This window comes from Akebia trifoliata, chromosome 12 (genome assembly GCF_017979445.1).
Source record: "Akebia trifoliata isolate Shusen 1 chromosome 12, ASM1797944v1, whole genome shotgun sequence".
Lineage (NCBI taxonomy): Eukaryota > Viridiplantae > Streptophyta > Magnoliopsida > Ranunculales > Lardizabalaceae > Akebia > Akebia trifoliata.
Genome location: NC_141386.1, coordinates 27,244,127 through 27,259,548, shown reverse-complemented (window position 1 = coordinate 27,259,548; position 15,422 = coordinate 27,244,127). Strand labels below are relative to the sequence as shown.

The 15,422-nt window shown below is 35.2% G+C and overlaps 1 protein-coding gene and 2 pseudogenes across 2 annotated transcripts; all 3 read right to left on the bottom strand.

Annotated features, from left to right (window-relative positions):
- Window positions 1–746: 746 nt before the first annotated feature.
- Window positions 747–1,553, bottom strand: LOC147389228 (uncharacterized). The gene has a single exon (XM_086419012.1). The coding sequence runs from the start codon at window positions 1,519–1,521 to the stop codon at window positions 823–825; it is 699 nt and encodes a 232-aa protein (XP_086275138.1). The 5' UTR covers window positions 1,522–1,553; the 3' UTR covers window positions 747–822.
- A 3,847-nt stretch (window positions 1,554–5,400) lies between these two features.
- LOC147389227 (uncharacterized) lies at window positions 5,401–6,362 on the bottom strand (annotated as a pseudogene).
- Window positions 6,363–10,264: 3,902 nt separating this feature from the next.
- Window positions 10,265–14,872, bottom strand: LOC147389226 (cleavage and polyadenylation specificity factor subunit 2-like; annotated as a pseudogene). The gene is made up of 10 exons (XR_015170998.1): window positions 14,717–14,872; window positions 14,036–14,132; window positions 13,111–13,164; window positions 12,825–12,884; window positions 12,449–12,543; window positions 12,315–12,358; window positions 11,919–11,976; window positions 11,731–11,838; window positions 11,022–11,271; window positions 10,265–10,659 (listed from the first exon to the last, which is right to left on the bottom strand). The product of XR_015170998.1 is annotated as a cleavage and polyadenylation specificity factor subunit 2-like (transcript).
- Window positions 14,873–15,422: the final 550 nt, after the last annotated feature.

The window sequence follows — 15,422 nt, the reverse complement described above, 5'->3', positions numbered from 1 at the left end:
TCCTAGTGTGGCGTGGTTTCTAAGTTTTGTCAGTTCGAGATACCTCATCCGGATTTCTGAAACATATCTGGTAACAAAATAAAGCATTGGAATAGACATCCATCATTGGGAACCTTTGCGATCGGATTGACGACTTGATTAATCAGGCGGATGCAAAAATGGGGTGTCTACATGGTCACGATTGTGTGTGTATATGAGTTTCTTATCATTATTCTATGGATCCCATATATAGCCTTGGATTCCCCTTGACTCAAGAATAAACATGCCTTCTCAACCATGTATGTGTTATATCAATGGTCGAGACTTGTTCGTATCCTTATGATAGATATCCCAATGATACTTATTTTGAGGATAACTCCAAGTATATGTAAGATACAGATAACTGATGACTCAAGAAAAAACACACGATCCAGATTGTATAAGTGCAAAATCCAAGGATAGGTTATATCCTGATAAATACATAATTATGTATCTCATTGATGCTTATCTTGAGACAACTCTTGATCCTTGGATTTCCTGCTTATTCAGTCAAGAACTCAGGATTGTGTGCTTTTTCTTGAGTCAACAAAACCTGAGCAAATATATATATATAATTTCATGCCACTTTTGAGGTTAGAAAAATCCAATTTAAAAACAATGGAGAGACAAAGTCATGTCAAATTATTCATTCATCAAAACCTACAACTTCAAGGACATTGAAAATTCCTTTACAAAAAAAAAAAACATGTATATATATCCTCCACTTTAGATAAAAGAAAACCTTTGGTCACCCTCATTAAGTTAGTTCAATGCAAGAGGGAGAGAGTGATCAATTGCAGATTGTTACCATAATTTAGTTCGACTAATTTGCTTAGTAGGCCCCGGTGCACTTTTTAAGAGACCAGTGCAGTAGTCCTTGAGCAAAGGAGGGAAGAAAGGATTGAATGGGAAAAACTTGGGCCAACACTTGTCATTAATTTCAGTAACGGCCTTGCAACAAGCGGGGCCGAGTGCATGGACTTCAAAACTAAAGAAAGATTTCATGACCTCTTCAACACATCCTTCGACGTCTTGGAGAGATGCTAAGCACTGCCCAATCTCTGGATCCAATAACCCAAACGTCGCCAAAGATTTGCCTTCAACTACATTAGACGTAGCTATGCTTTTCCTTGATGATCCAAGTACTTTAGGAGGAGGCAATGGAGGTCCAGCACAATAGGCCTTTAACAAGGGAGGAAAGAATGGGTTGAAAGGGAATATCTTAGGCCAACAATCTTCGTTAATTTCGGTGATGGCTTTGCAACACGCGGGTCCGATGAAGCCGACTTGGCCTTTGAAAATGGAGGTGTAGATCTCAGACACACACCCTTCTATGGATTGAAAAGATGACCAGCATTGTTTCAGCTCTTTGTCTAGACCTGGTGGTGGTAAAAGCCCAATGAAGGAAAATGGTAGATCTTTGGGTTGCAATTGGGCTAAACTAGAGGAGATGGACATGACCATGACACATGCTGCCATCAAAAGTATAGAAGTCTTAACCATGGTTGCAACTTGTAAGCAGAATTAGATCTGTTTGCTTTTTAACAAAGGCTTGGGTGATTGAAGAGGGATAAGAGTGTGGCAATTTATAGTGCTTAGGGGAGAGAACAAATTAAATATCGTGTTGCAGAGGTTTATTTGAAAGAATTTAATCCAACTGAATGGAAGTATTAATTCTATCAGTTTTTTTTTTTTTTTTTTGTGTCACTTTGGGAAATGTTACCTAAACCTTGGTAAAGGTTGATGGAGTTCGACGTAATTTGTTCCATAGATAATAATTCAATTTAAGATGATAATAAATTTTCATCACTGTTAGCAAAATCCCATTAATTCAGCTTAATGGGCTTTAGCTATCAGTTCATGTGTTAATTGTTTTTCTAGAACCGAAAATGGTTTCTGTTTCAATACAATAGTTAATCTTCAATCAGGTTACTTGACTTTCAGAGTCCTGTAGCTGTAAATAGAGGAAAAAAATATTATTAAATATTTTTTTCTTCCTGAGACAGAATCTCAATTTTCAATGTAAAATTATAGAGTCGTGATAATCGGACTCCCCCAGGTGGCATACTCAAACGACTCCCCTGATGTGGGGTGTGCCAGAACAAAAGATTTCATTTCTTCGGGATCACAGCTGGAAAGATGGGGATGTGCGATTTTGTATCCCGATGCATAAAGTCTATGGTTCTGGCACACCCATAATGTGAAAAAAGCCCAAATTTGATGGCATTGGGCCGTCAAATTTCATAAAATTCGAAGGACCAAGAGGTAAAATTGGCGTCGAATTTTTCAGTATCAAATTTTTTCTTTTTTTCGACGGCCCGAAACTGTCAAATTAATGAAAGATGGGAGAAATTCGACAACTCTAAGCTGTCAAATCTGGAAATATCAAGAATTTCGACGGTCCTAAACCTCGAAAATTCAAGTTCTAAAATTCATGGGCTTTGGCCCGTCAATTTTTTATGTCAAATTTTCCAGTTTTCATTTAGTGTGACCCCACATTAGGGGAGTCGATTGAGTATGCCACATGGGGGAGTCATACTATCACCACTCAAAATTGAGTCCTGATAAAATGACTCACCAGGTGGCATACTCAATCGACTCCCAGATGTGGACAAGTTTGAGAACTAAAGATTTGTATGCCTCGGGATACATGACTCCCTTGGGATACACTTTTTGATGGGGAAGTGTAATTATGTATCCCGAGACGTACAAATCTATGGTTCCTGAACTTGTTCATGTCAAGGAGTTAATTGAGTATGCCACCTGATGAGTCTAATATCACGATTCCTCAAAATTATAATAAGCATTGAATAAATAAAGGGTTCTGTTAAAGTGTGCCCAAAGGGCACATGTTAAGATGCGTTAAATACACCTTAGAAATAAGCCTTTAAGAGCGTTTTGAGTAGAAAATTATAATTCTTTTAGGACATTTCTTTACTATTATAATGAGAGAAGGCGGAGTAGAAATGACTTCTCACCAAAATTTGGGTGGCCATAAATATCCCCCACTATTATATTTAAATTTAATATAATTAGGGTAATTTTGATAAAAGATCGAAAAAATTGCACCAACGTTTCTTAGTTTTCAAAATTCTAAATTAATCAATATTCTAAATTACAAATAAATCCTTTAATAATGAGCACATGCCACTTCTTAGTTAGGTAGTAAAAAATGTTTTTGAAGTGTGCTTAATACATCTTAACGTGTGCCCTTAGGGCACATGTTAACGACACTCATAAATCAATGGTGAAGTCACTTATATAGATATGTATTTTTTTTTCAATACACGTGACATCACCATTAAATAATGAGTCGTGATAAACTGACTTGAAAAAAGATACTCGAAAATCACTCAATTGGCATTGCATGTGCATGGAGCCATAGATTTTTCCTCGGGATACACGAGGAAAAATATATGTGGTTCTATGCAATTGAGTGAATTTCGAGTGATTTTTTTTAGTCAATTTATCACGATTATAAAAGAAATCAAACTTTCTTTTTTATTTAAAATGCTATTACATTATCCCCAGAAGTCTTATGTACATAATTCAAAAGCCCTGTTATCATGGACTTAATTGTTGGTAAAAGAAAAAAATTGCAGATGTTTGGCTGCTTCTCTGCAAATCGCGACAATTTTTGTCATTTATTTGTTTGCCTTTGCCAACAATAAACTATCATAAAATTTTGCATCCTCCAACATTTTCTTATAAGAAATCATGCAAAACGTTCTTGAGATGAAAAAGTAAACCGTCATTGATTTAAGATAATTTCAATTTTTTTGCATTTTGTATTTTCAAGCTCGACGCTGAATAAATCTTTCTAAATTACCCGAAATGCATATGTAATACTGGAGAAATGGATTCTCGAATTAAATGTTATACTATGATTTAAGATTATTGAACTCCAAATAATCTTAATCAGAGTGTAAAGTTTGTTGTTTATTTCTCCATGTCATATATGCATTTTTGGTATTACAGAAAGATCTATGTAGCATCAAGCTTGAAAAATTGAAATCTTCGAGATCAAACATCAATCTCAATAATTCAAAAGTTGACCTCGACAATTTTAATTTTTTGATTTTGTTTTGTTTTTTTTTTTCTTTCTTTTTCAAGCTTGACATTTTGATAGATCTTTCTGAAATATTCAAAATACATATGTAATAATAGCGAAATAGACATTTGGATCAAAACGACTAAATCTTAATAATTATTAGTGAGTCTTTCTCGCTTTGTTATTCATTGTTTCAAATTATTGAAATAGGTCAAAAGTTATATCTAAATGTTCAAAGTTATAAGTATAACATTCTGCATTCATCATAAAAAATAGTTGGAATTGGTCACAATCCTCACTGAGAAACTTAGGTAAGTTAAAAGAAGTGAGAGAATGATATTTTGGATACTTATAAAATTATTATAAGAGAGATCGATAGTGTGATGTACGGGTGTTGCACGTGCCCTGAGACTAGTCCTTGGACAAGACCATGGTCTATAAATTGAGCAAAGCCCAGATAGGCCCAATTCACTGTTTACAGGGATACCCGGTTATCAACAAAAAAAAAATTCAAAATCCAAGTTTATACAAGGAGAATTGAATGAGTGAATGTTATAATATTAGTTTATTTCATTCTTATTTATAAGTTTTCATGTCTAGGTCTCCATGGAGTTTACATGATTTTTAGAATTTTTGTTTTATTTTCTTTAATCTATATCATTTCTGCAATGTTTGAGATCTTCCATTGACCTTTTTTTCTACCTTCATTTTCTTATTGCAAATGTTTACCAGGCATTCCTATCTGACTATAGAGTTATGTAATAGACAAGACCTCTATAATATTCCAACTTTTGGGTCTAGAAGTTTTGCTTGATGTGTTATCTCAATATGTCAATATGATATGCTACATTAGGGTTGAGATAAAAAAATTTGTCCCCACAATATTATGTTTAGATGATGGGCTTGGAATAATTGAGTAGCCAAATAACTTTACCCATGCCACCTGAATTTCGGACAGTTTCGGAAATCCAAGCACAAAACCAATTCGAAGCTTAATAAATGCTAGCGAAACCTGATCCAGTAATATTATTTCCCAAATTGCGATCCTAAATATTGATTCTTGACTCCATGTGCCTTTATGGGATGGCTTCACTATCATAGCTAGCTTGACTATCGATCCAACTTGAAATCTCTTGGATCCAATCAGGTATATATTGATCCCAAGATATATCTGACCAGTGGGGTATGCCTATGACAATGTACCTCGTTGGTCTGATATATTTTCTGTGGAGTCTAAGATACCTAGATGTAGGATTGTTACTTGGAAAATCTCCCTATTAAAATTTGTGGAGAGAGAGAGAGAGAGTCAGTCAGTCATGCCAAGCACACACTCTTATTCATTCACTGAAGACCATAAAGATATTAGACTCATTAGAGATAAAAATAAGTATCTCTAATGATCTAATAACAAAACCATATGATTAAGTTTAGCACAGCTACATTCACCTTCATGAGAAACTAAAAGAGATCAGATGAAGCTCATCTTGACAATTTATTTGAACTAATTTGCTTAGTAGGCCTTGGTGCAATGGTTACGAGACTAGTGCAGTAGTTCTTGAGCAAGGGAGGGAAGAAAGGATTGAATGGGAAAATCTTGGGCCAGCACTTGTCATTAACTTCAATAATGGCCTTGCAACAGACGGGGTCAAGAAGGCGGACTTGGAAACTTAGGAAAGAGGAGATGACCTCTTCCACACACCCTTCTACGCTTTGGAGAGACGTTAAGCACTGCCTAATCTCTGGATCAAGTAACCCAAGCCTCGCCAAAGATTCTCCTTCAACTACTTTAGATGTATCATCGTTGTTCCTAATGGTTCCAAGTGCTTTAGGGGTAGTAACTGGAGCTTTGTTGTTTGTACAATAGGCCTTGAGCAAAGGAGGGAAGAAGGGGTTGAAGGGGAACATCTTAGGCCAACAATTTTCATTAATTTCAGTGATGGCTTTGCAACACGCGGGGCCATGAAGCGGACTTGGCCGTTGTAAAAGGGGGAGAACATCTCCAACACGCACCCTTGTATGTCTTGAAGAGATGACCAACATTGCTTCAGCTCTTTGTCAATACCTGGTGGTGAAAGCCCAATGACGGGAAATGGTAGATCTTTGGGTTGCAATTGGGCTAAACCAGAGGAGATCGACATGGCTATGACACATACTACCATTAAAAGTACAGAAGACATCTCCCTTTCTCTTTTAACCATGTTTGCAACTTGCAAGCAGAATTAGACCTTTTTCTTCTTGAACAAGGCTTGGGTGATTGAAGAGGGTAAAGTAGGCTAATTTATAATGCTGAGGGGAGAGAACAAATTAAATGTTGTAACAGACATTTGAAAGTTTAGTTTTTATTATCTTTTATTTAAATGAATTGAGTCGTGCTGGGGTGACACGGGTGACACATCTGACATGGTGGCACACACATAACCATAGGAGCTTTTCCGTGAGATACGAGTAAAAAAGCATCTACAGTTATGTGTGCACCACCACGTCAGATGTGTCCCTCCTTGAGTCACTCCAGCATTAGTCAAATGAATTTAATCCAACTTAATGGGCTTTTGCTATCAGTTTTACTTAGCACCTAGTGCTTGAAGTAGTCAATGGTTACTATATGCATGTGCCATAGACTTGCATTATTATTCATAGAAATTTAATTAAAGTCACCAGTTACAATAATAGTTTTAAAACCCATTGAGTTTTCTGCCAAACGCTCCAATCCATAAACTCTTCTTCGACTTCTCCTACGTCACCTTTGGTACTATTTCCCCAAAATACTCTCAATAATGGAACATGTGTTTTCTAAAGGAAACATAAATTTTACTCTCACAAGGACCAAAGACACATCTGTTTGCATTCTCTCTATTTGACACAAAACCTATTTACGATACTAATCTTTAACTTTTAAAAATGATCTGATTTAATCTCATTTTAAAAATTAGGAATATTTTTTTCCCATATTCCAAAAAGATTTATATCATTTAAAAGAGAGATTATATCAATTGAGAAGAAACTTGGAACTCTCACACTTCTCTTAAATTACAAGAAAGAGACCCAACAGGGGTGGAGCCAGGATGTTTCCCATGTCAGGGCAACCAAGAGTAGAATTTTTTTTGTGGGGACAACTAAGAGTAAAAAAAAAATAAGTAGTAGTGGCAACTAAGATTGGGGAAAAAAATGAATAATTTACCAAAATGGTAGAGTTTTCAAAATTAATTCCGAAAACGGTACACTGTAGCAATTAATTCCGAAAACGGTAAATTTATCGTTTTTGGAATTAATATTTTTTACCAAAACGGTAAAAACAGTAAAATATTTTTTTTATACCGAAAATACCCTTTTTTTTGTTTTACATATATATTTACAATTTTAACCTTAAAAAAATGAAAATCCAACTAAAAAGATTCACTCTCTTTCGGTAATCCAACAATCATATGTATTTATAATTTTTTTTTTATTGAAATCAATTTTATTTTCGTAATTTCAGTCAAAAAATAAAAAAGGGCATTTTCGGTAAAAAAAATAAATTTTATTGTTTTTACCGTTTTGGTAAAAAAAATTAATTCCGAAAATGGTAAATTTACCGTTTTCGGAATTAATTGCTACAGTGTACCGTTTTGATAAATATTCGAAATGTTGTGCATGTTTTTGTAAATCTGCCAAAAAAATTTGTGGGGGCAATAGTGGCAGATTGTTTTATCCGCCACTAAAATCTGTCACAATAGCTCACTAATTCATAGACTTTGAAAATTCTTGTGGGGGCAAGTGCCCCCACTCTAAATCCGCCCCTGAGACCCAAAGATTGCAAAGGTGTCTCTACGATGGTCACTGCTCTCAAGTCTTTCCATGCTAGTTGTTATACTCATTTTTTTTTGGAAATTTTTTTCACTTTCTATTATTTGGATTTTGCAAATATAATATTTGTAATTTTTCTCGCCAACAATATTGTATAGACTCAGACTTCTTGCCCCCCGATGTGATGGCAAAATACACCACACTTAAAATCATGAAAATACTGAATGGGTCCATTTGATGACCTCTATATTACCAATATGTTACAGATGGATTCGGAAATAGGTCATCTAATGGACCAATTTGGTATTTTTGTTTTTTCAAATGGGGTGTGATTTTAGAAGGGTGGGGGCAATGAGTCCAATCTATTATATATAGTTGAATAACTTGGGTGAGATTTTAACTCAACTCGAGGTATGTTCAAGCTGAATTTGATTTGATGATTTTCTGAGTTAACTCAACAAGTTGGTTTCATTGAGTGTTGGGCCATGTCACATCGAAATGTAATCCAGTCCCATTGTCTTAACCGAGTTTTGATTCGATTCAAAGAGTTCTATAACCATGCCAAGGAGATTCCTTAATACAAAACGATTCACAAACAAAGGACTCATAAAAATGCACAAAATCCTAACCACAAAAACACAAAATCCAACTGTCACGATTTATTCTAGTGATACTTGATGTATCCTCACGATCCATTTTTTATCCCAAACTGTGGATTTCTATATTTAACGTTGGTGATTTTGGTTTCCTTCCGAGTCCTTTTTCATGAATCTATGGATCCTCGGCTCAACCTATTAAAATGCAACATTATCAGATGATCACTAATTAAGACTTATTAATCTTATCGTACAAAGAATGGTATCACATCATGTAGATTGCACGATTCATTTTATATATATAGGGTCGGGTTCTGTGTACACACATATCTACTCATATATCTACAACGTGTTTTGTCCTAGTCGTTAAAAGTTTCGGATTGAGCTGATTTTTGGTGAGGATGATCTCTATGATGAGGAGATCATCCTCACCAAAAATCAGCTCAATCCGAAAATTTTAACCTTGTCAAAAGTGATTACAAAAAATGGACAGTCCACGATTCTTCAACAAATAAATATGGGGTTAGAAATTTTAGAATTAGCTGATTTTTTGTGGGGATGATCTCCTCATCATAGAGATCATCCTCACCAAAAATCAGCTCAATTAGAAACTTTTAATCCACATAGGACAAAACACGTTGTAGATATATGAGTAGATATGTGTGTACACGGAACCCGACCCTATATATATATATATATATTCAGGGTCGTGTGCGAGTATGGTGGACTTGAACCCACCCAATCAAAGTTTGAGTTTAAGGTCAGCAAAAAATGTGGCATTTAGTTGAATTGAATTCAACATAAAGGAAAATCGACCCTATGATCTTTAGTTAGATTGGTGATCATTGCCTCCTCAAAGGTGGCCTTCAATGTCCAATTTATGTTCAAATGGTAGACAACTGGATGCATCATATTATGATACATGATATATTGTATTATATAAATGTATCTCATCTGAAAAAGGAAGATAGTGTTGGAGAATAATATATATTGCAATATCAATTGGGATATTCTACATTAGAAAATTCTAATAAATTAGAATATTTATGTTAGATTAGTTTCCTTATTTTGGTTAATACAATCCTTATAAACATTCTTATCAGAATATGAGTTTTGTAAGGTATTTGATGAATCTTACTCCCCGAAACCTTAATTCAAGTCAACTGACCCAAGAGGATTCCTTCGAAGGGACGAGTCAGGTGTGTTAATAGATTAATGTTCATCCAGGACATACAATGAAACTGATAGTTTGCTATATCAAAAAAATAATAATAATGCCCCACTTGCGTATAAATGCTTGCGCGTGTGTGTGCGTGCGCACGCAACAGAGAGAGCAAAAGAGAGTCATGTCAAGGATGCACACTTATTATTCATTCATCAAATCATCATAGATGTTCAACCTCTTACAAACTAGTTAAGTATCCCACGCTACTAATCTAATAACAAAAAACATATTGTTAAGATTTCGCACTGGCTCCTACGTTCATTATCACGAGATTCACTAAGAGATCTACGACAGATTGTTACCTTAGTTTATTTGATCTAATTTGCTTAGTAGCCCCCGGTGCAATTTTTAATTTGAGTTGCGCAAAAGTTCTTGATCAAGGGAGGGAAGAATGGAAGAAATGTCATCTGCTTGCACAGTGTTAGGCTTGTTGGACTTGGTCAGATGTTGAATTGATTCAAGGATATTTTCACTCTTCACATATTTTCTAAAAGGACTCACCGGAAATCAAGCCAAGGTAAAGGCTTGTTCCAATCAACATTTCACGATTTCCACATGATTCAAATGTTTTGAATCTTCAACAGATTGGCATGATTGATAAAACAGAATATTCCTCTTGGCTTCTACATAAATTTCTAAGTATTTGATAACGAAGCTTCATTATCCTTAAATGTGAGGAATATTCAACATTTGACAAATAAAATATACAAGTAGAAAAAAAAATAAAGAGATAACAACAAGGATTGTTGATCAAACACTGTGCAAGTAAGCAAAGAGAAATAATTGGCAAAAGAAACTTATAGGCATAAATGCTTGATCCATGTCTTCTTCCTTGATTACATAATCATCAGGATTAATGATCTCACCAAAATCATCCCATCCAGAAGAGTTCTCAAAAAAAGGAAACATTGGAGCAACACTACTGGATGTAGGAACAAACCCATCAATGAAGATGTTCCGATGCCTACCACCATGAGGACCAGTCACTGCAAAGTAAATCAGAAAGAGATTAAGCATTTACATTGAACCATACAGGCAATGCATTTACATCAAACACAATTTTTCAGTGTCATTACTGCTCAACAAAAAGTATTACTCATTTACTAATTTCTTTTATGTATCAAATAGATGTCATTTGAAGTATTAGATAACTTCTCTGTCCACTAAAAAAAGGCGGGCAATCTCTCATTATTGCATTCTGACCACAGTTTGAACTAACATGTGTGTACACAAACATCTTAAGGCTGTAAGAATATGATTGGAATGAAAAGAAAAAGAATTAAACTAAAAGAAAATTGCATAAGATAGATTTCTAATATATAATAAAAACAGAATAGGATAAACATACCATCAGATGAAGCATGAGCATTGCCTGTATCGATGACCATTGGATCAACTACATCAACATCACTTCCATGGGATGCTTTTACCTCCTCTTTGCTTAGACTAGCTTTTAGAGCTTCCTCCTTTTTAATTCGATTTTGTTCTTCTTCATAAGCTCGTCACTCTTCTCCAACCAAAGGAACCCTCTTGCACATGGTGACTTTTACAGCTTTAGGTGGTGGATCTGCCTGAAGCATGCGAGCTAAAGTTGCAAACTGCACAATTAATTGATGCAAAAGGTGTCAAAATGGATCTTTTAAGAGCAAAGACAAATAAATACCATCCAAATATTTCATATGCATTTTTTTTTTAAAGAAAAAAAACAAATGCACATGTGTAAACATTGAGAATCAAAAATAAAAAAGTTTAAGAAAATCAAAGGATTACTAGAACTAGACCATCAAATATTATATGAGAAAAAGGAGATTTTTCAAGAGCAATGACTGCACAAGGATGAAAAGAAAAAACCAAGAGAAACGACTTTTCAATCTTAAAGCTGCATCAGAAACATCCGAGCAATGTAGCAGTGTCTAATTATGGATTCATTTCCAATAATAAGCAACAAAACTAAAAGACATAATTTTTCATATACAATTTGTCAATTATAAGGGGAAAAAAGTATATGAGTTGAAATGAAACACACAAATAACTGATGGAAAGTTTAGAAAATATACTTGGCCTCTTTCTGTAAAAAGCACAAGGTTTTTCGTATCACTTGCCCATTTGACAAATATATCATGAGAGAAACCCACTTCCAAACTGGCCATGGATGATAGAACAATCTAAAACAGACATCAGTTCACTCCATCTCAAAGGAAAAAAATAATAATAATAAGTAGTTTTTAAGAAAAGGTGTGCTAACTTTTGGACCATTCGGTGCGTTCTCAAGCTCATTCTTGTTGATTAGTAGCGTGACATGCCTGCAATTTTTAACATAAAATCTGTAAAGCAATTGTTGACCAAATAAAAGGAAATTCGTAAGAAAAATAAGAAACTTCAGAGACTTTCTGTGTATTCATGAAAAAAGTAGCGAATGCAATACAGGTGACAGAGCTAAAGGACACCATAAGGTGGCAAGAGAAAAGAAATAATGTTGAATATATGTATTCCCTGTTGGTATTTGGGACTATAAGGAAAGTAGCTACTTTCTTTAAAAGAAAAGCATTGTCACGTGTATGTTCAAAGGATTTTGCAATTGAAAATCACTCATCCACTCAGGAAGCTCTTGACATAATCAATCGTGCTTGAAGCAACATACGTAAGAAAGAATATAGGATAGGACAGATGATGCTGTGCCCAGTACTGCAATTTCAACACATCTCACAACCTTTAGAATTCCTGGAAAGCTAGCTAGTAGAGAACTAAAGATATATCAATGCTTCCAATACAGACCTGTTCTAATATCAAAATCAGTTCCAATACACGCCCGGCTGTATCGACAGGGAGTAGTACATTTCCATACGCTCTCAGAGTTTTCAGTATCAAATCTAATGGAAATTTAAAATAACAAACAACATAATGAATCATGTTAGCAACTCTATAATGTTAAAGAATACAGTGACATAAATGTCATGAATTATTACATCAAACCGTTGATTCTAACAATTGTCCTTCATAATAAAGATAGAAAATTAAAAACAAAACAAAAATTTCCACATACACACACAAAAAAAAAAAAAAAAAGGATAACAGGGAGTGTCGCAAAAAAAATGAATAATGGGCACTTGAATGAAAAATAATCAAATTTTGATTTAGAAGACAGGAATACCTAGAAACTCTTGGTCTCTTTGGCGTCTAGAAGGCTGATTGTTCAAAGCATTATAAGCATCTGTTATCAAAACAGCAAGACAAACAAAATATTCAAAAACAGTTCCGTTAGTAAGCTTTTTTTTTTCTTGATTCCTTTCATAAACATAAGCATTACAGAGTCCACGGAGTTCTAAGTTGGGTGGAAGTAATTGGTAGAAGGGTCACATATGACCTTTCTTTGTAATGGTTGAAGTTAACGGCATATATTACATCCTCCCCATCCTTTGTGATCTTCCAGACAGTACCAACCAAGAGATGTCCAGCCACATGAGGAGCAATAACAATCCCCTCTCCTTTTCCTGACATAAATTTAAATCAGAAAGAACCAAAGAAAGAGGAACGATAAGAACACATCAAATATGTAATAGATGAATAATAGGGGCAAGATGTCTGCATATCGGACCAACCTACATACAGATCCAACCGTATCTTATAGGTGGACACATGCAAAGGGCTGGGACAAGGAATAAGGTGGGTTCCACTGAGGGGTTCTATGAGTCTGAAAACCAACCCCAATCAAGCAATCACATTTATCCACCTAGCACATTTGGATGGGTTGAATATATGCACATGTGTGTGAACTATCCACGGAAAAATTTAAAAGAAAAAAGAGGTTTATATATTGGATGGTAAAATCACCGAGTTGGACAAATTTGTGGCCTAGAATGTCTCCTAGATTAGGCTTATGTTGATGTATGTGGCTCATATTGAGTGGAACACGTATATATAGAAAACATATGTTTACCAGGGACAAATTTGTAGGTTAGGGGTGCGGGGGCAATGCCCATGCGGTATGATACAGGGGTATTATTGGAATTTTCTAATACCTATTGTACGACTAGGGTTTATTATAAATTCTTATGATGTAACCCTAATTTGACATATAGTGAAAATTTGGCTCCTCACTCTTGTGGATGTAAGCACACCGCCGAACCACGTTAAATCTGTGTGTTTTCAATTTCTTTCTTGTTTTTCTTTTTTTTTGTACTGTTCATCATAATTGCTGCACGTAGCACAACAACTTATGTAACGGAGGTCCAGCTCCACCAGTATGTAAAACATGGATTGTTCTGGCCCCTAGGTATGTCCAGACCCAAGTGTTCCTCCAGCTAATGTATTGTGAATAACCAGGTGAACCCTAAAAGAAACAATGGTAAGAAAAAAATTTACCAAACAGGTGATAATTTTGAGAGTATGTCAGTCTGATAACATTTTGAAAAGCAGAATCAATGTCATCCAGAGTAAACAAGTCAAAATCAGAAACTTGCTGCAAAGGGAGAGAAGATTAGAAAACGAACATAACTCAACATCATCATCATCAAAGTTTTATCATAAATATCTTGTGTCGGCTGAATGAATCTTTTTCTTCCAATAAATTCTACCTAAAATCATCTCTTGGTTAACTCAATCATCTCTTGGTTAGTTCAAGCATCTTCCAATCTGCCCTCACTACCTCAATCAAGAGTTTTTTTTTGGTTCATCTCGCTCTTTTGGATCCTTTCAACATACATGTTCTTTCTAATTGGAATTATTGCACTACTCCTACGTTTTCATAAATCCCATTCATTTTTTATTTATTTTACCTTTCTTAATTTTTAAATTCACCCAACTCAACATCCTAATCTCGGGTATGTATTGTACTCAATCTATGAACATGTTGTTCCTTGATTGTCCAACATTCAGCTCCACAAATCAAAAACATTAACAACACTTATGCCACTAAAACTTGAAAGAAAATAAGCGCTCGCACTGCTTAGACTCCTTGTACTTATATCAAATAAAAAATTCATAAACAATTCAATATTATATACTGAAATACGATAGAGTTCAAAGGGCAAGAAGAAACTTCACCTTCCGCGAAAGATAGTGATCGTACATAGACAAAAGGCCTAGTCTATATACAGGTTCTGTTGAATAAACTGGAGCAGAGAGTACAATGTGCTTCATGGCGTATGGTAAAGCACCAAGATGAAGTGTATCTGGATGTGATAACAAGATGGCATCCATTGTGGAAGCTACCTTGCATATTTGAATAACATACTTAAGAAAAATCTAAAAGAGACAAATAAATCATACACTTAAAAATACTTTATACTTTGCATAACCCCGAGGGGGTGGCTCAATGGCAATTTCGGATCAGATGAGCGGTGAGAGTCGATACCAGTATGAGCAATATTTCCTCGGGGCCACCCGCGAGGGCGCTCCCTCACTTACCTGGTGCATGTGATGCGTGGGCATTGCACGTGCCCAGGGGAGAGACCCATATGCCTTGGCTCCAGCCCTGGCTCATCCGGCCCCCCTAGTCGGACATAAGTCCGGACACCCCGTTATAATAAAAAAAATAATAATAAAAATTACTTTGCATGGCTAGCCATCATTTTTAATTTCTTTATTTTTGGTTCCATTAAATTTAGTTTTGAAATGATACGTGATGTGGAAAGTCCCCCCTAGGACGACATCCCATCAACTTAATTATAATTTGAAAGTAAATCTTAATGATTGGGATACATATGTGGAACAGTATTGGGTTCTTGTTCTAATAACGGAACCAATTCGC

Coding starts and splice junctions, on each gene's coding strand:
- LOC147389228 (XM_086419012.1), bottom strand. CDS start 1,521: ATGGTTAAGACTTCTATACTTTTGATGGCAGCATGTGTCATGGTCATG.